The sequence below is a fragment of the Lissotriton vulgaris genome, chromosome 8 (genome assembly GCF_964263255.1).
Source record: "Lissotriton vulgaris chromosome 8, aLisVul1.2, whole genome shotgun sequence".
NCBI lineage: Eukaryota > Metazoa > Chordata > Amphibia > Caudata > Salamandridae > Lissotriton > Lissotriton vulgaris.
The window spans coordinates 585411340-585430980 of record NC_141696.1 but is presented as its reverse complement, the minus strand read 5'-3'; the positions used below and the strand labels follow the sequence as shown (position 1 = coordinate 585430980).

Genomic DNA, 19641 nt, shown 5'->3' with positions numbered 1-19641 from the left:
TGCAAAGATTCGCAATTAGAAAATCGCAAAACGGTTTCTTAATGCATCTGGCCCTTATTTGCCACAATGACCTCCATCGCCTTGAACCTTTAAGGGGAGAGATGTTTGCACTTTACAAATAGGAATTATTACTATATAGTAAACACACAGCTAGTTACATAACTTAAACTACATATATGTATCTACTTTCTATAACACTCCATTAAGAAATAGCTGCTAGACAATAAGAGGAAAAGAATCTGTGAAGACAAGTTATTCCATAAATAACCCTGTTTTTACTTGCTAGCAAACGTGAGGTGGATATTATTTTATTGTAGGTGCTAGATCAGATAGCACCACAGCATGGCTGCCTGAACGTTGGCTTCCAGCTGTCAGAGCAAATTACTGCAAGGTTGAACTTTCACTAGGTTGTAGCTCGATTATTGCTGTCTGAATGAAGGCCTTGAACTGGGCCTATCCAACTACAAGCGAGTTCCCTAATTTTGAGAGAGCTCTACGAACAGTACATAGGTGCCCGATGTGCATAACAATTTTGCGGTGTCAATCCCTGCGATTCGCTTAAACACTTGCAACGAAAACTCCTTTTGTGAGTCATGAACATGTTTCTGGCTTGCAAAAGGGGTTCAGAAACTCATTACGAATGTGGCATGAAGGGGGCATCCCTTGCTAATTGTAAGTTGCAATGAAATATGCCAATGGTTTCTGATTTAAATTGCTGTCATAGACCATGGACACAGACACCCAAGTTGGAGTGATATTTAAGTTGCAAAAGTGAATTTCGTTATGTTAACTGTGCTGGGCCGCCTGGGGGAGGAAGGACATTGTTCAGGGGGACAACTGCATGTTCCTCCATCCCCCTGATGCCTTCCCAAGTGGATTATCTTTTGCAGCCGCACCTGTCGCACTTGCAAGCCTTCACAACTCTCATAACGTGGACCACCAACATCACTCCAGGAGCCACCATTATAAAGTCCCACCCTACCAGAGCAACCTCACAGCTAAGTATGACTTTCCTAAACAGTGTTTATCCCAAATGGTCCACCTCTAAATGGTCCAATCCCCTTCTCCAATTCAACCCCATCTTTAATCTGGGCTTGATGAACACACTTTCAAACTGAAAACATGCTGCTAACTGGGGAATTCAGAGACGCACGGGGACACCCTGGAACACTCAATGGATGAAACTTACATTGCCAGTTTCCCACTAATTCTGTTTTTCGAGAGAATGGCCATAGAATGCTAACCTAACCTGAACAAATACTTTGTAATTACAGTCATCTACTGAAACTCCATGATACAATTCCAGTTTGCTCAAAATAATTCTTGAACCTTCTCTGCAATTGCAGATTCTATGACACAACATGTTAATATGGTGTGACTTCAACAGAAGTGTAAATAAAACTCGAAACATACCCACTCTCAAACTGATAGATAACAAGAAAAAAAATGGCAGACATTTTTAAAGCCTGAGCGTACACACGACATACCATTACATGGCTTAGTGTTCACACTTAACGTTAATACACCTAAACCCTTGGTGTCGGCTGAAACATCGTTGAACCATTCATTCATCGCTACTCATCTCTGATCACCACTCATTCAGCTTCTTTTCCCAACTGAAACACTCTGAAAGATTGTCATGCTGTGTATAAGCTGCAAAAGCAATATCAGGAACCAACTATGATCCAGGAATCGTTATACAATATCTATCAAAATCTCTCCAGTTCACTGGATTAGTGGGCCTGATGCAACATGAGAAACCTAGATACTGGTTCATACAGCAATCAATATATGGTTTAGCAGTGAATTGGTGGATTTGAAGAGGCTTTGCTGTAACTGCAAAAGGTGATAGTGCAGAATGATATCCTGGGCTGATAGGAACGTAAAGGACTGTGAAGTGGTTATCGAAATCCAGGATAACGTCTTTCCCTCCTTTCGAACACATGGAAGACGAGGGGATTGCAATGCCGGAATCAAAGATCAAAGCACATAATTAACTGGTGGCCACATTTGAAAGTCGATGTCAGACCCACTCATCACTATGATACTCTCTTGCGTGAGTCGTGCTTCTATATAAATACAAACAGTGGCGTAGCAAGGGGGGTTGGAAGGGACCGCCCGAGCAGCTCTTACCTGTGGCCGTGCGGGGCAGCCGTTGCGGGACTTGCCAGCACACCCCCTGCTCTTCATGCAGCTGATGGGCAGCAAACCCAGCGACCGCCATGGGCGTCACAACAGCTAGCTACACCACTGAATACACAGCATACTATAACACCGGAGCATGCAATAGTTGGGCAATTTCGATCCCCCTCATCCCAGTAAAATACTGCAAGTTGTAATTCCGTAACAACTACAAGAACATGAGGCAATATTCCACCTTCCTCATGACCGCCAATCATGTTTCAAACCATTGAGAGGAACACTATCAGAGAGTGTTTGGGCAGAAAAGTCCTCCACATTGCAATGCACCTGCACCCCTGCCCGTAGGACTCAAACTGTACTGATGTCTGGATCCCTAATTCAGATTTTTGATGTAATCAAAAAAACATGGATTATACATGTGCACCATGACATAGGCCTGTCTCACAGATTGCGGTCCTGTTGGACCAGACTTGGCCCCCAAAGGGCAACCATCATAGCAGTGAAAGTCTACTGACTATATCAGGAGTTAAGCAGCACAAGCACGGTGGTGGCAGCATACCATGTAGTGATCAGTAGGAGTGGACAGGTCCTTTTTACCTGTGTCACTGGAGTTTGGTCTCCAGGCTCACTCATTTAATGTTCCGCTGCTGAGTGCTTAACTCACTCTTGGACTACGTTGGTTTTGCGTGTAGTCCTATGCGTTGCATTTGTGATGTACATGTGCTCTGTGTATGTGTGCCTGTAAATGATATAGCACACAGTTAATGCAGTACTGTGCAGTGCATGCATTTTATATGCATGTGCTGGGTGTATGTGTGTCTGTGAGTAGTACAATGCATGGAGGATGAAGTGATGTTCGGTGCATGTATGGTATATGCCTGTGCTGGGTCTGTGTGCCTGCAAGTTGTAAAATACATGGTTGACTCTGGGTTCCTTTTTTGGGGCACCAAGGGCTTCATTCTGAAACATGAGGAAAGGAGATAGAGGAATCCCCCCAGATAGGTTTCTGGATTGCTGTATTGCTCTAAGCTGTGTGGGACACACCGGAGAGAGGGAGAGCCAGACTTCCCAGTACACTTCAAGGGGTGTTCTTTGATTCAGAGAGAGATCACATGGAAGGAGCCTGGGTACATCGCCAGAGGGAGATGGGCTGATAAGAGACTCATAAAGAGTAGTGCTGATGCCCTAGGCTAACCTTCTGATACACACATCACTGTCTGACGTCCAGATGATAACTCCTAGTCTCTCCTGTGGCCTGTGTTGTGGAGATGTCAGCATTGGAGTCACTCCTGCTGTGACAAACTGCTTTCAGGAGGAAGAGAGGATAGAGGAGAGGCAGCAGAGTCCCACCATAAACCTCAAAGATTCAGACTCTTAATCACATTTGGTGTTTGGAAATGGACTATAAGAAGGGGAGCTGGAGACCCCCAAAACTGTCAACTGTCAAGTACCCAGTTAGGCTGGGTGAGAAGAAGAAGCTCCACAAGACTTCTACCTGTGACCAGGACTGGGGGCAAAGGCCTGCTAGTTTCCCAGCTGGATGAGATCACCCAGAGAATCCAAGACCCTCTTCCCCTTAAATCTGGAGCAGCAGCACCTACCTGCCACCCAAGACCAGTGTTCCCTTTGAGGAAGAGGAGACTATTGGAGGGAGCAAGGTCCAGTGAGGAATCCTGTTGAGTTGATTTCCTCAGTGAGGTGTGAAGAGACATCTGCTGCACCGATCGATTGCCCGTGAGCAAAGAAAGTCTGCAACCTTTGTATGTTAGAGCAGGGCCACTCTGAAATGAGCCGTGATCATTGCTGTACCAAATGACTAATCCCCTGTGAGCAGTGAGGATCCAGTGACGCTGTATACCAAGATTGGCTACTAAGAAGAGACTGCCATACTGAGTGGGCCTTAGCATGTCTGCAGTGGTTCCCTGGCGACCCCTTATGTCAAGAGGAGCCACTGTGAAGAAATCTGTTGTGCTGATCAGAGCCTGTGTGCTCTGACCAAGCAAGAAGTATGAATTAGTGAGGATCATCACCTTGAGGAGAGAGGCCACCATGGTGATCCCTATAGGCCTGCACAGGATGTTTGCACTCCCCCCCACTGACCATGGGAAGGATCAAAGAACATATCCAATTTGGGAGGAGCCACGAAGGACCTCCGGTCACTGCTGCTGCATGACCACGCGTGAGGAACTTGAGGTTTGCTGAACTCAGCATACCTGGGACGTGTGCAAAGAGGTTACCAGAGACAGCTGCTGCAACTCCAGCACCCCTGGAGAGGGGAGAATCAGGGACCCCAGTCGTTCTGATTCTGTAGGTGCAGGTAAGACCGATTTTGGACCAGCCGACCCTGGGGAACTTGCTTGCCATATATCACTTCCACACTGGAACAATTGTGACTTTTATACAGAGACAGACTCCTGAAATTTGGACTAGTGGGGCTCCACCTGAATGTTGCCTATAGCGAACGGGAAATATCCACTACCGCTAGAGCTAAGAGAGAGAGGAACTCAGGGAACCGTCTAAGAAACATTGGAGCCTGGACCTCAGGGGACTGTGGGAATTGTTTGTGAATTCCTTTGTGGTAGTAGCTGTAAAATAAATACTTATTTTTTCATGAAAGTAAGTATTTGACTGGTCAATCATTTATTGCTGCTGCTTTGAGTATTTTGACTTGTGAGCCTTTGTTCACCTCCTGTATCTACCTCCCCCAGAGAAGTTTTGGACTGCTCATCCCATGCTACTACTGAGAATCAAGTGCTGAAGGTGTACCTGACCCAGGTGCTCAAGTAGGTCTGGCCTGGGGCATCAGGAGTAAAAGGCCTCAGCTCCCATGGCTGGGCCCAGTAGCCTCTGCTTGCCCAGTATCCCTGTGACAGGGGTTCTGACAGAGAGGATTTCTTATTTACCCACGATGAAGATCGACCAGCTAGCCCAATTGTCCTCCTACTACTGGCAGCTTTTGATACTTGACCACAAACTAATTTATAGACTCAAATGGGATTTGCAATCTGCTGCAAGTTTGCATTGTTGTATTGGTATCTTCCACTTGGATGATGTCTTGCCTAGTACTACAGAAGGAGAATTTTGGCCATGTTGTTCAACAGTTTAATACACTCTTTGTGGTAAGTACTTGAGTAAAATCAGGTGCTCTTTTAAATGTATACTGAAGACACATCTACCACCAACAACGCGGGTGCTTAGGTAAACACCAGCAGATGCGCAGGCCACATTTTTACTGGGTGACAGTAAGCTTCCTGGGCCGAAGCTGAGTAAAATCTGCCATTCTAGTATTGAGCAAGACAGACCCCAAAACATTACTTTTCTCCTGGCCTGATAGCTTTGCAAAAACAACCTCGCATCAAGAATCTGGCAAATATCTTCAATGCAGGCTTTTAATTTATAGTCCAAGTTTCCACCCATCAATGTGTTATTATCCATGCTTCAGAGAATCCTTCCACTGCTTCATTCTACAACTCGTAAAAAAAATGTTTACTAATTGTGTACTGATAACGAAATGAAGATCGGCAAAGACACACATTTTTACAGAGTTCGAAAAACGTTAAACTTGCAGTGCAGAATGTTTCTGAAAATGAACAAAAACTAATGTTTCGGCCCAAAATGGATTTGAGAGCACACTCATTGGGACAAAGTAGCAATACACCATTAACTTCCCGAAAGTGCTTCTGTGATTCAATCATATAGAAAATGGATTGGCAGGTCAACTGATACATAAATATAAGTTGGTGATGATGTCGGCATATGGACAGAAAGTGGATATGAATAGCTTCTTGCTAGAGAGTCAGACTGATGTATGGTGCCAATGGGCCTCAGATGTGTAGTATAGATAAACGAGCACTTGATGGACACTAGTAGGGGTTGGTGACAATGAGCAACTGAACAATGTAGGTGGGTTATTTGACATTTGAAATTGACAGATTGTGTAGGTGGGCAAGTGGAAAATGTAAGCTAATGGACATACAGTTGAGCTCAGCAATGCTGACGGTGGACTGGCAAAGGATGAAGAAAGTGGATAGATAGGTCAGTAGATGTACAAGAGAGATGAGTGGACAATTGAACATGGACAGATATGGAATACTCTGAATGGATGTGTGAACAGATATGTGAATTTAAAAATGGACATATGGGCAGATACTTGACCCACAAATAGACAGAAACATTGATTCATGTAAGAAAAAATAGAATGATGGTTTCATTAATGGGTAAATTAATGTAAAGCTCAACCACTCTGTGGATAGATGGATGGATGCATGGGTTCTAGATAGATCACCAATTAGCAAAGAAATAAAAGGATGAGTTGCCAGATGTGTATGTCTGAAGATCAGATACACATATGAATGGATGGATTAAGAATTGGTGGGTGCAGGGAAGGATGTTTCTGTTTGGAGAATTGGCTACACACCCATGGTCTCAGAAGTGAATCCTCTTTTATTTAATTTAGAAAAAGACTACACAACAATTTAGAATATCAATAGAACTCTTAATAACTAATTCCATTTGCTGTAACCTATTTCCAGTTCACATATTGAATGTTGTACTGATGTAAGTAGAGGGTATAGGTTTTTTCTGAAACTACCAATATTGCCATAATTCCTCTCTTAAGAGATGAACCAGTAAGGAAAATTGAAAGCAAGCGTCTGGGATTTTCTTTGATTTTTGAGCTAGACCTAATAAAACGAGTTACTCATGTCTAAAACAAACATGAAATATTTGTAAGAAAAAGCATTGTGAAGCATTTTGTAAACTCACTAACCACATTTTGATTATAAGCATTTCTGAGAATGTTTGTGAATCTTCAGCTACAATCCATCATGTCCCTTCTGCCAAAAGGATTCCTGTAACTTCCTATTAACGGTGATCCTGTGCATTAAAAATAACAATGTTGTGTTTTTCTGAGTTCATGCTTCTGTTGATTTCAAAGACCCAGTGCCTCCTCTTAGTGTGACAGAAATCTAAGTTCTTGTTGAGCCACTTTATGAATCTGGGGGGACAGCATGACACCAGTGGCCGTGTTGACAATCAGGCACTCGTCCCCTTTGCAGTACGAGGTGCAGACCGGGACACTGTACCCAATATTGAAAATTCTGAGAAATTGGGTTACTGGTTTAAGGAGGTGAAATATTACACAAGCAGCATCCGCAATCCTTGTCAGAGTGAGGCACAAACAAGCCCCAAATTAACCTGTGCTTAACCCTCTGGTAGCTTGTCACAGAGCAGTCTGGCTTAACTTAGAGGCAATGTGTAAACGGTGTATGCAGCACTTCAAACTGTCAAAAAAGTGAAAACACAACACAAGAAAATCCCACACCAATTTCAAAATATAGAGTAAACTTTAAAAAATAAATCAAGACCAAAGCAACAAAAAAACAATCAGTAGAACTAGAGCTATGCAATGTTAAAGATTTAAGTGTAAGTCATACCAAAAATTTCCAAAGCAGTGCTACGGCTTTCTTGTCCGAGAGAAAGTAACAAGTTTAGCTTGACCGTGATGGAGCATGGCAGATACAGGGACCAGGTTGGTTCCACCGAAAAGTTACTTTTTCAGTCCTGCGTAAAAGTCCCATTCACAGTGGAGCAGGGAAGAGTCACGGATGGTCGTCGATGTGTCACAGAGACCAGACCTGATGTTGCAGACGGACATTGCTGTAGTGCAAAGTTCCCATTGCCGTTGTGAGCGGTCAGACCGGAGCTTTGCATCAGCGTTCCCGAAGAGCTGTTAATACTGTAGCATCAGGTTAATAGAGCTAAGCATTGGCTGGAAGTGTGAGAGAAAAGGTGTTGGCAATAACAGCCTTATCAATGTTGCGAAGTGCCCAAAATCTTGAATTCAGGTCTACTGAGGCCACATCAAGGGTCCAGGACCTGAGGGGCACCATTTGGGTCTAAGGCTCACTCCAGCTGGATCTGGGTGCTGGATCAAGTGGTTGGGAGCCTGTTGCGTCCCTGAGGCCAACATTTTATCCCTTGACGTCACTCTGGGAGTGTTGGGTTCAGTTGCAGGTCCAATCCCTCTTACTCAGGCAGGAGGGCAGCTAAGGAGCAGAGCAGCAATCCAGCAATGCAGCAGTCCAACAAGGCAGTAGTCCATCAGGGTAGCAGTCCAGCAGAAAGGCAGTCCTTTGACCTGTGCAGCAACCCTTATTCCAGGCTGTGTCTTCACATATCCAGATGTGTAATGAAGAGTTGGAGTCTGAGGTTCAATAAGGGGGTGTAGAAGAAACACAACCCAGAACAGGCAGGGGCAGGGGTTGAAGGAGACGAACTTCAGAGATATGTACTCAATAGGAGTGCATGTCAAACAGTACAAATAAAACAAACAAAACAGCAGTGACAGGTCAGAGCGTGGGAAAAAAACAGCAGAGATGTAAAACTACCACACAACAAACAACACAGAGAAATAAAACATGCAAATGCAGAGTAAAGCCACACTCATTGGCACGCCGAACACAAACACAGTATCCATCTGTGTCTGTGAAGAGTAACAGGCTGCTAATGGAAAAGACAAGACATCAAAGAAGATGTGTGCTGTGCGACAGTGTATCAACTCTTTGCCAGGTACATATCACATACAGCTATGCTGGCAATAAGCGCACAGCATCAGTGAGCCAATACTTAAGAAAGATGCTGCAACGCCATGTGTGCTTGCACGCTGCCTCGTTGGCAGTTATTCTTACTCCCAATAAGGTGGAGCACGGTCTGTGGTTTATGCTCAACAAGGGAAGTGGATACCGAAAGTGCATCTCGTTGGGCTCTGACCTATTTGCAAGATAAGACAAGCTGACATGGAGGAAGAAGCTGTGAGTGAGAAGAACCCAAAACAAGCGCTGCGCATGCAAAACCAAGTTCCACAAAAGCGGATAGAAACAGTACTTTGTAACAGAGAAACTGATAAGAGAAGCATTGAAGGAAAACACGAGGAACAATGGGACACGCTATGCTACAGCCAATAGAAAAGGAGGAAAACTAAGTGGCAAGCACAGGAACTAATGGAAAGCAAGGGGGTGGGATATAAGCCCCTTTTAAGATTTATATTAAATGAATAGATTTCACAGGCACAGTGAAAGCACTTTGCAGGCGAAACCCAAAACAATCAGCAAGATTGAGATAGAGACAAGATGTGTAGAGTATGGAAGACAGTGGGATGTGGTGGAATCAAAAGTAGACAACCCTGGCATTGAGCAGGGTGGACCTTGTGGTGCTAAGAAAAGCTTTGGATCCTACATTCATGTATTTATTTTTGCAAATTAACCACTGGTTTCTTGATTGTTCTTATGTAAACAGAGCCCTTCTAAATCCTTCTGTACTATGATATATTTATGAACAGTTTAGCAAAATAAAATATTCAACAATATGTGCGTGAAGATTAAGGCTATAGTTCTGTGCTTCCATTTTCTCAATGAGTCATTTTTTTCCAGGTAAACCGGTTATGATTGTTACAGAATACATGGAAAACGGCTCACTGGACAGCTTCCTACGTGTGAGTACACAAATGAGTTCACATCAGAAATGTTTTCATTGTGTTGATCAAACTCAATCTTAATGCGTGTTGCTTTGGAAAGACTTGCATATTTTTAAATACAAGTGTAGAAAAAGGGTAAAAGTTCTCTGTGATCTTGCTTGAAGGTCCCTCTGGCCCACTGTATTACAAATCTTGTATAACTACAGAACTGTAGTCAGGAGCTCTTCCTGTGGGCCTACGAAATAAGGTTTGTACAAACATTAATTCTCCGTTGCTTTTAACCGAAAACGTTATTCCATGACATTCCTTCCCTGTGATTCTATTCTAATTTAACAAAGGAAATTATTTAAAGACTTTATTATTTTCCAAACAAAAAGAAAACCAGATAAAACAAACTATATTTCCCTGGCAGTAGAACAGGAACAGTTTGGAGTGCAAACACTGAGTCAGTGTTCTCTACTCAAGTCTCTATGCTGAGCTTTGGGATGCAGAGGTCACACAGGTTAAGGGGCTAAACTTTCACTTCATAGCAGGTAAACATTGTGTTAATAGGAAAACCCGTGAACCAGCCAGTGTACAAATAGAGTTACCCAGTTCCTTACATTTCACAAGCTCAGTGTGGTGTTTCTGGTCCGTGAGGATCACAGACATCTATATGTGCCCAGCCATCACAGTGGCTAATTAATTAACCAGATGAAGTACTGGGTATTAGAACATTGGAATGTGGAGCAAGTAAAGGGATGAGGAGTATATTTTGATCCCCTTATATTTATATTTATATATATTTATTTATTTATATATAGGCCCTCATTAGGATGTCGGTGGGACCACCACTGACTGACCGTCAATGGTGGTCCCACCGACATCCAGGATAGCGATCCAACTGCTGCATTACAAATACAGATGTTTCCGTCAGCCTACACGGCGGTCTCATCCTGAGCTGGTGGGTGAGACCTCCGACTACTAATTGGATGGTCCCACTCCTGCTGTGATGGCTCTCGGACGCTCGTCCGACCTCCATCGTAATAAAGCCCCTAGTCTTCTGTACTCTTTGGTGGCCACCTTGATAGGGAGTGTTGATCTTAAGAATACCCTTAAAGGTGTTTAGACAGCAGTTTGCAAAACGGAGCTAGGTTGAACAGTTTTGACTCTCACTTATAAATGTAAAGGTTATGAATTAGCCCAGAACTGCTTTTTTTACTTTTCTTTATTATTTATGATATGTGAAGGTCATGACTGGGTTCTTGTCACCATTTTTTGTTTCATTTATGTCAAATTACATCTCTACCCCTATAATGTCAATCCCTCAATATTGTTGACCTCGAAAAGCAAGAAATATTCTTTCAAGTGCACTGTTTCCATACAAGTATAACGCAAGGTCACTAAACTTTATACTGAAGGTACCAGACGAAGTTAGTCACCTTGTAAAATTCATGGAACTAGTTAAAAGTGGTAAAACTAACTTGAAATTATTCTGAACTATATGTGCCACGTCTCACAAACCCTGGAGGAGGAGACAGACATTGTACATGATAATTGTACTATACTCGTTCTCACTTATGCGTGCATTTCTGCACCATGAGGTTACCAAATCCACCTTCATGGTGGATTTCTAATTCTTCATTGTCATGCAGAAAATAGGAAGAGGCCTAAAGTAAACCTAAGTGCACATGTGTGTTTTGGTCAGCCTTAGATGGCCGGCCGAACACACATGTGCACTTAGAGAGTGCACATAGCACTCCTCCTTCCCCCTCTCATGCCCCGCCCCCGCCACTCCCTGCACATGCTGGCTGAGCCAGCTGCTTAAAAATAAAACGATGAGCAAAAACATTTTTTTAATAGCTGCTGGCTCTGCCAGTGGGGCGACGCTCCTCCACCATTGCGGAGGAGCCACCCCTGTTTCAGTTTCCTCAGTTCTGAATCTCATTGTAATCGTAGCCCATAACTGCATGTTTTCCATTACTTTTTATTTTTGTAAGTTTAGCTTAAATGGACTCTATATGCAAACTGTGTCTGGAGGTATAAGAAGAAGGCACTCAGTGGGACTATGTTGAAATGCATTTTTCTTGAATTGTGGAGTCAGATAGGAAAGCAAGTGCCCTACATGAAATTTAGAGTTTAACTGCTCTATCTAGCTAATGTGTCATGTGCTTTATCCTTAGTAGCACTGTTAAATATCACTAGTCTAGCCATCAGAGAATGTATTTTTGAATCAGGCATTTGCAGTAATAGAGTGTGTGTGTATCACTGTGCGGTCGAATAGAAACGCAGCACCTTTTTAAAAACGAGACCCGAGCCTTTATATTCCCTGATGCCCCTTTTAGATGGCATGACCAGCTATTATTATTATTGTTATTGTTATTATTATTATTATTATTATTATTATTATTATTATTATTATTATTATTATTATTATTATTATTGCATCAAACATAAACAAAGGGCACTGACATTTTAGCTATGCTTACCAGTGCTTCTTTGTGGTGAAGGCCTTGATTGAATTGCCTTACACACAGTGTCGTAGCAAGGGGGGCACGAGTTTTGGGGGCGACGCGCCCTCCCCTCGCTCTCACCAGAACCCCGTTCTTATATTCGGCTGCTGCGGGCGGCAAACGAAGGGACCGCCTTGGGTGCCAAAGGCCCAACTACGCCACTGCTTACACAGGTTATTGTAGTTCTATTAATGTAACATAGGCCTATATCAGTTCTCTCAGACATGGGGAGAAATATAGGAGAGATCTGGAGACGGATTTGCTGGTTTTGGAAATAAAGACGCCCTTAAGCTCAATGATCGCGGGTGACATCAGCGTTGACTAGACCAGGTGATGAAAATCAGGCAATAGGGATTGGAATGGATTAGCTCTTTCGAAATACATAGAGAATAACAAAAATTCAGTGAAAAATGCGTCCTTTCCATTATACTTGGCCTGTGGAGACACTCAGGGATCAGCCTTGTGGCCCTCATTTGTATACTGTTGCATGTTCTTTCTGGCCCAGATGATTGAAAACTATGGTGCTAGTTAACACCATGATTCTGGTTTTTTCCAATTGGGATTCTTGTGAGAGGCTTCTCTTAGGTGTCTTTCCTGTGCAATATGAAGTGGTTGTGTCTTACTAGAGGCAAATCAGAGCTGCTGCTCCTGGTTTGTGGTGCTGTCCATAAGGATTCATTGCACTGGCCTCAGTTATTTGGTCAATTTCCACATTCTGTAGTCTTCCTTTAAAATATTGTCTCAACTGAGTATGATGTTTTGCTCTGAATTATTAGCCAACTCTCTTTCCAAATGTCTTCTGTTTTAAGACTTGGCTGTATAAACGACCATGACTTTCCTCTTTGATTTGCTGTAGAGGCTCCTTCTCGTGTGCGTTGGTCATCTTCTGCGGTAGCCTCTCGAAACCTCTTCAACTGTGCATGATTGACTATTCACTCTCTATAGTGTGGTTTTTTTAAATGATTATCTTGATTCATACTTAGAGTTGGACGGCAATGGAAAAATACAGCTTTCTGGATGAAGTGCTAAATTGGGAGGAGAATCCACGATTTTGAATTTCCTCTTCTACACTATCGATCTGGTAAATTACATTTCCATCGTGGAATTTAATCTGAAGTTCGCATTTCCTATGGAAATCTGCAATTTTCCGATTACTGCCCATATCTAACTCATATCCTTAGACTTTACTAGAAGAGGTGGTGAATTTGCGAACCAGTAATACAGTGATAACTTCAGAGTTCTGGGATTTCCAGAGAAAATCGAGAGTGGAAAAATACAGACTTTTTTTCCCAATCTTTATACATGTGTTTCCGGGAGACTTTGGATTATTGCAGACATAACACAAAGGCCATATTGAGATGTTACTAACATTTTTAAAGCAACTAGACAGGCTTGCTCAATTAGCTGAGACCGTGACGAAATGCAGTTTGTTCCAGATTGTAATTGAAAGTACTAAGTGTGCCAGCCTGATGTATGCTAATTCCACATGTCTTGTTAACCTCAAGGAACCTACAAAATTGAGATGACTAGATGAAGAAAAATGTTTACAGACATTTTCCATGCAATATACAGTGACTAGTCATTTCTTTATGATGCCTGTAACTTTGGCACAGGAGAAATACAGTTGAATCACTTCTACATTTTATTTCTTTATTTGTTCAACAACCCACTTACATGGCTTTCTCTGAAAACTTAAAAAATACTTCCAGATAGCACTTCCTTTCAATGAACAAATCCTGATTTGGAAGGAAAATGAACAGGTATAAGATTTTGGGTCTACATTCATGAATCTATTTTGAGGCAATAGACATTCCTGCCTGCAATAAGGATTCTACATTCATTAGAATATAAATGTATTGTTGGGTAGGATACAGTGGTGGCTGGTAAGGAACAGTGGTGGGGGTGTGAATAGTGGGGGGTGGGAAAAGAAAAGAAACAAGCATTTGCAATGCAATCTGTCTCGCCTTTGGGACCTTATATGTATTTAGCTATGCAGCACATTAGCCTGGGAGCTGAAACATCTACTGTTCTTTAACATGGAGGGAAAGTAAGCACCAAACTGTGTGACATGCCAGGTATGGGAACACATGAAAAGAAATAATGCCTTTCAGCGGGGAATGGTATTGTCCAAAGATCTGTTTTTAATGTAAAATCAGGGCTTTCGGTGGTCATATCACTAAAAATACAAAACTTGAAAAAAATATTATTGTCTACGGGTGCTTGATCCCCAATATCTAAATATCACGAAATTCTGCCTTTCATGAGTGAAAGTTAGTAAAATAGTGTATTATCCATAATCTAGATATGATGAAAACATAAGTCCCTCGAAATATAAACACTTTTTTGAGCTGGATATATTATAATGTGACTTTTGGGACACCACTCTCTCTAACAGATCCGTAAAGGTGGGTCCTGCACTCTTGAGATTCATTTGCAGTACCGCACCTCATCGAGCAAAACTCCCAAATCACAAATTCATAGTTTCTTCTTTTGGTAAAAGCTTCTCAATTCTTATAGATGTTAATACCTGATTTTAGGAATCAAAAAATAATTTGCTTTTACCATTATGACAATTGTCAGCCATTCCATATGGAAGATTCAGATCTGGGCATACCCGTCACACTTAGGACTTCTCACTGACACTGAGAAAAACAAAAAAATGATGAGTGGACAATGTGAAATAATATCAGCCATTGGTAATTTTTCTCTGGGGCATTCCAGTCGATCTATTTTTTGTGTCACTGAATTCTATATGTCCTTTTCTGCAGTGGCAAGATGAGATAAAGTGATAGATTTGAATGAGTCTCAGAGCGACTACCAGAGGTTGAAACTATTTAAGGAATTGCTTCCATTACTTTTTGTGCTGTTTACATGGATCTCTTTAAGTAGGTGATGTATACTAAGGCGGTCCTGAACTGGCTCTATAATAGGACTCAAACTGCACCCAGCTTGGATCGGACCCAGGAATGTTTAAAAATGGTCTGGGTGGCTTATTTTCCTGTTCAAATGAGATGTGACTTAGCTGTTTGGATGCCACGTTCCTTTTAGAACCGGATAGGACTAATATGACTATGAGTGGTCCATGACTGTGATGGCACAAAAAATTATGAATTTAAATTAGACCAGAAGGGATTAATAATGGCAGAAATGTATTGAAGCATTATATCCAACACTTTTGTGCTGTTCATGTATAGTGATTAAGCAAACCCAAGGAGATGATGAACAGAGCTCTGAAACTTTTCAGACCCTCACAGTTCAGACCCAGCCATATGCAAATCAGTCTTGACCCTGTTCCTCTTGGGAATAGTCCAGACCGAACAGCCAAGCCAGGTCTTCCCTGGACTGGAAACAAGCGTCCTGGGACCGGTTTCGGGGTAATACCCCTCATCAGCCAGGCTAGCTTGAATCCAGTGGCAACTTGAACAGAAGCCCACTTCTTGGCATACCCTTCCAACTTAGGAAAAACAAAGCAAACACAAGGAGATGATGGATGGAGCTCTGAAACTTTTCTGACACTCAACCCCAGTCACAGATCTGGGTTAAATCCATCATCGCTCTTTAGCTCACTTGCTAGTTTCCGGTCCAGGGAAGATCTGGCTTGGCAGTTTGGGCTGTGAGAGGATACCGGAGAAGCATGGGCTGCACACTGGCACTTATTACGGTGCCGAATCAAGGGGTGATATGCCCTTGGTCTCCTAAATTGGGACTCACTTACAAATCAGACCTTACCAGATGGGTCTTATCAAAATTAGACCTTCAATCCGACAATTCTTTTTCATTATTTGACTTGAATTTATCGTACGGAAAACAACGCAGGTTTCTCCTCACAATTGGATGGGAGAATTGGTGGCCTTGCAACCAACTGCATGAATATTAAGTGCATGCCCTGAAGAAGTCCAATGTATTGGACAAAACGCGTTGGCTGTTCTTCCCTGCACACACACATGACACGTCTGAATCTATTGTGAATAAAAAAGATTTGGAAATACATCTCTGAAATTGAATTTGAGTTATTTGACTACCGTTAAATATTTAAGTACTAATTGGTGCACCGGTTGATCCTTGTTTAGAATTGTATAGTCCTGTTAGGACTGCAACTTGACAGTGGGTGCTTGAACTTTGTGCCACTTGACGCATATAGTGCTATTGCCATTATTATAAGAAACTTGGAGAGAGCGGGATAGGTGCGATTCTCGGTAGAGGTTCCATTGTCGTGCTTAGTTTCTATAAGGTCAAGACTGATTTGCATATGGCTGGGTCTGAACTGGGGTGGCGAAGTGAGCTAAAGAACGATGTTGGATTCAACCCAGATCTGTGACTGGGGGTGCGTGTCTGAAAAGTTTCAGCGCTCAGTCCATCATCTCCTTGTGCTTGGCATGAATAGAGATTGACAGTTGTTAAAATATTTTCCTAAAAAGAAAGCATTTGTTCAAATAATGTTGGCCCGATTTTCTTACATCCTGGTCTACTTGTACATAGCATTGTTTTATAGCGTTTTATGCTCCATTGTGCTATTAAAGCCAGCAGAGATAGAACATAGTAAAATACAATATACAACGGTACAGGGAAAAAGTTAATGACGGGACACATTAAGCAGCATTTGCTATTCTTCAGTAGCAATCTGGGACACCAAGTTTTCCAGAGGCACTTAAATGTGTAGGTTGCGAAGCTTTTAATTCTGCACATGGAGCACGGGCTCCTGTAATTGTTCCCTATATATATGTATGTGTAGTGCTCAAGAGAGCTACCAATACTACTTCTAGTGTTGCAGTCAACGATTTACAGGCTTTCACACTGTTTTGTGGGCTTGTCGCTTTGCTATAAAACATGCTGCACCTAGTAAGTGCCAGTAAAAATGATGTCTGGAGTAATGAGGCATCTGCACCGCTTTAAACTGGTTGGGCCAGCAGAATGCATACACGGAGACCTTTTAACGAACAGCACACCATTTGCACACTATTAACTATAATTTTGAAACGTTTCTTTTATTATATTGATACTTCAAAGTAAGGCTATAGACTTGCAAGGTGCACCCTGAGTTCAAACATTCTCTCACCGACATAATAATTCTAATTTTATTTTCTTCCAATGCCTGGCTGAAACATCTGGGAAAGACTTGCAAAGCCTGTTTCAAGGCAGGAAATGGCTTTTGACACCCAAACATACATAGCAAGATTCATAAAAACAAAAATGCGTGCAATTCATGGCGTGTAATTTATTATTGTATCTCTAACATAGTCCGATTTAAGGGCAAACAGTGACGCGAAAGGGAGAACTGCAACATCGCACAGTTTACTTACACAAAAAGTGAATTTTCAAGGAGTGTCAAAGAAAGCTCAGTTAATGATGTTTAAACCTGGAAAGGAGAACATGTCAGAAGAACATTTACCGGTTCACAAAAAATGGGCACATTTAAACTTATTTATATCTGTTTCACTCCTGGGACGCATGAAACGCAGTTTGATTTGTTTTTTTGTTCCAGACAAAGGAACACTTCCTACTTGGTGGGCACTTTTGTACATAAGGATTAGTCGATCTTTGATTAATCGTTTTTTTCTTCCTCACGTGGAAATTAGCACGTTACCTGTTTGGGACATGCAGCCAAGTCTGTCCACAAAGTGCAACGTTTTTCTGTGATTCACCGATATTTGCATGTGCTTGCTATGCCATCGACAATTCATGCACAGGGCGGAGACAAATGTTTGTGGTCATGTCCATAGAACTATTTTGAGATTAATCCTAAACTCAAAGTGTGCCTGACTTTTTCTTTATTCAATCCCCCAGTGATTTTTCCAAGAACCTTTGTGTGAGCCCCTGATGTTTTGCTTGGCCCTTTAATAATCACTTCTCAATTGTGCACCCTCCCAGTGACACCATGGATGCACCACCGTATTTACTGTATGGTGCTCCATGTCGCAAGGGTTGAAGGATACAACAGGAATCCTGATGTATCTCTATGGGCAAAAATGAGGCATTGCTGGAGTATGTCTGGAAACAGAAGCAACTCCAGCAAAGTGGCATTTCACATGTGGCAAGTCCCATGTGAAAAGGCCTGCGTCACCACTTACACTTGCTTCAAGCAAGCATAAGGATTTGACATAGTGAGTCCGTAGAAGTGTTGCAGTGAAAACTCACTTTGACACTTCTACGGGCCTTTCTGCTCCAAAACGCCCACCCTGCATACATTGTACCTGTTGCAGGCATAATATATAGCGCAGGGGTTTACAAAGTGATACATCTGCCTAGATGCACCACTTTGTAAATATGGCACAGTGCGGCATATTTTTTTTCGTCACCACAGAGTTCCAAAAAGTGATGCAATGGCGGCGTAAGGGCCTCATAAATAAGGCTCTGAAACTTTACCTCCAATATATTAAATGTTCTTATAGTTCCTCCAGCTGTTCACTGTTAAGTAAGGCTCTTTGGCACCAAGTCTTAAGACCAATGTATTGGGAAAGCCCTCTGTGCTATACAGCTGTTTTTTTTCCATCTCTCGCAATGTTTTATTTTGTTTCATTTCATTGCTTGCATTTGATTTTTTCTACTGCTATTTTTTTTAATTTCTTTTATTTCTCAAGAAAAATATAACAGACTAAATAAATATGTTACTCTTTATTTGGCTATTTGGTTGTGCATGTAATGTCTACTACTGATTTTTTTTTATTTCTTTGATTGGCCAGTAAATATGTAACTGAAAAAATGAATAAAATCTTGCAGAGGGTAGTTGTTATAAATCCAGCTCGGTTGGTATGTTAACATTTAGTTAGTAATGTTGTTTGAAGCTTGTGGTGTACATTTACAAAGTAATTTAACCACTTGCTATCAAAGTGAACTTTGTAGATTGTTAAGCATTAAATGAACAGATAGGTTTAGAGCTCATATTTTGAAATAATATTGACTAAACCTTTCAGCAACTTAATATCTTTAAAATACAATGCACATTTGGATTGATAAAAATGGTCTTAAATGATCATACTGGCATCTTACAATCAAACTATTGAATAGATATCAATAATATGGCTACTCACCATAAAACTTGAATTGGATTGGTCTTGAATCATTTTAGTGTAATAAAAAATGCATGTTTTACTTGTGTTTTCTATTTTCTCAATTGTCCTCTAGAAAAATGACGCCCAGTTCACTGTCATTCAGTTGGTTGGTATGCTGCGTGGGATTGCATCTGGCATGAAGTATCTTTCAGAAATGGGTTATGTTCATCGGGATCTGGCTGCCCGCAATATCCTCATTAACAGTAATCTAGTATGCAAAGTCTCTGATTTTGGCCTTTCTCGTGTCCTGGAGGATGACCCTGAAGCTGCATATACAACACGGGTAGGTTCTCACAAACAACAGCATGTATGACTCCATTCACATGAAGAACAACATTCTTCTTTGGTCGCATTGATTTTTATTGCCTTGTTTTTAGTTTGACAGCTGTATATCTTCCTGGTGAACTATATCTTAAAGCATTTCTAATTATTTCTTTCCAACATAATTTCTTGCCATTTGAAAATTATCAAAATCTGTTTATTT

The 19641-nt window shown here is 41.7% G+C and overlaps 1 protein-coding gene across 3 annotated transcripts in view; it reads left to right on the top strand.

Moving 5' to 3' along the window:
- The window catches only part of EPHA3 (EPH receptor A3), an 861555-nt gene that overhangs the window by 654962 nt on the left and 186952 nt on the right, over positions 1 to 19641 (top strand). For all 3 annotated transcript variants that reach the window (XM_086934429.1, XM_086934428.1, XM_086934427.1), the window contains exons 12-13: positions 9573 to 9634; positions 19231 to 19440. In XM_086934429.1, the coding sequence (XP_086790555.1) occupies positions 9573 to 9634; positions 19231 to 19440 (272 nt within the window). The remainder of the gene's footprint in view (positions 1 to 9572; positions 9635 to 19230; positions 19441 to 19641) is intronic.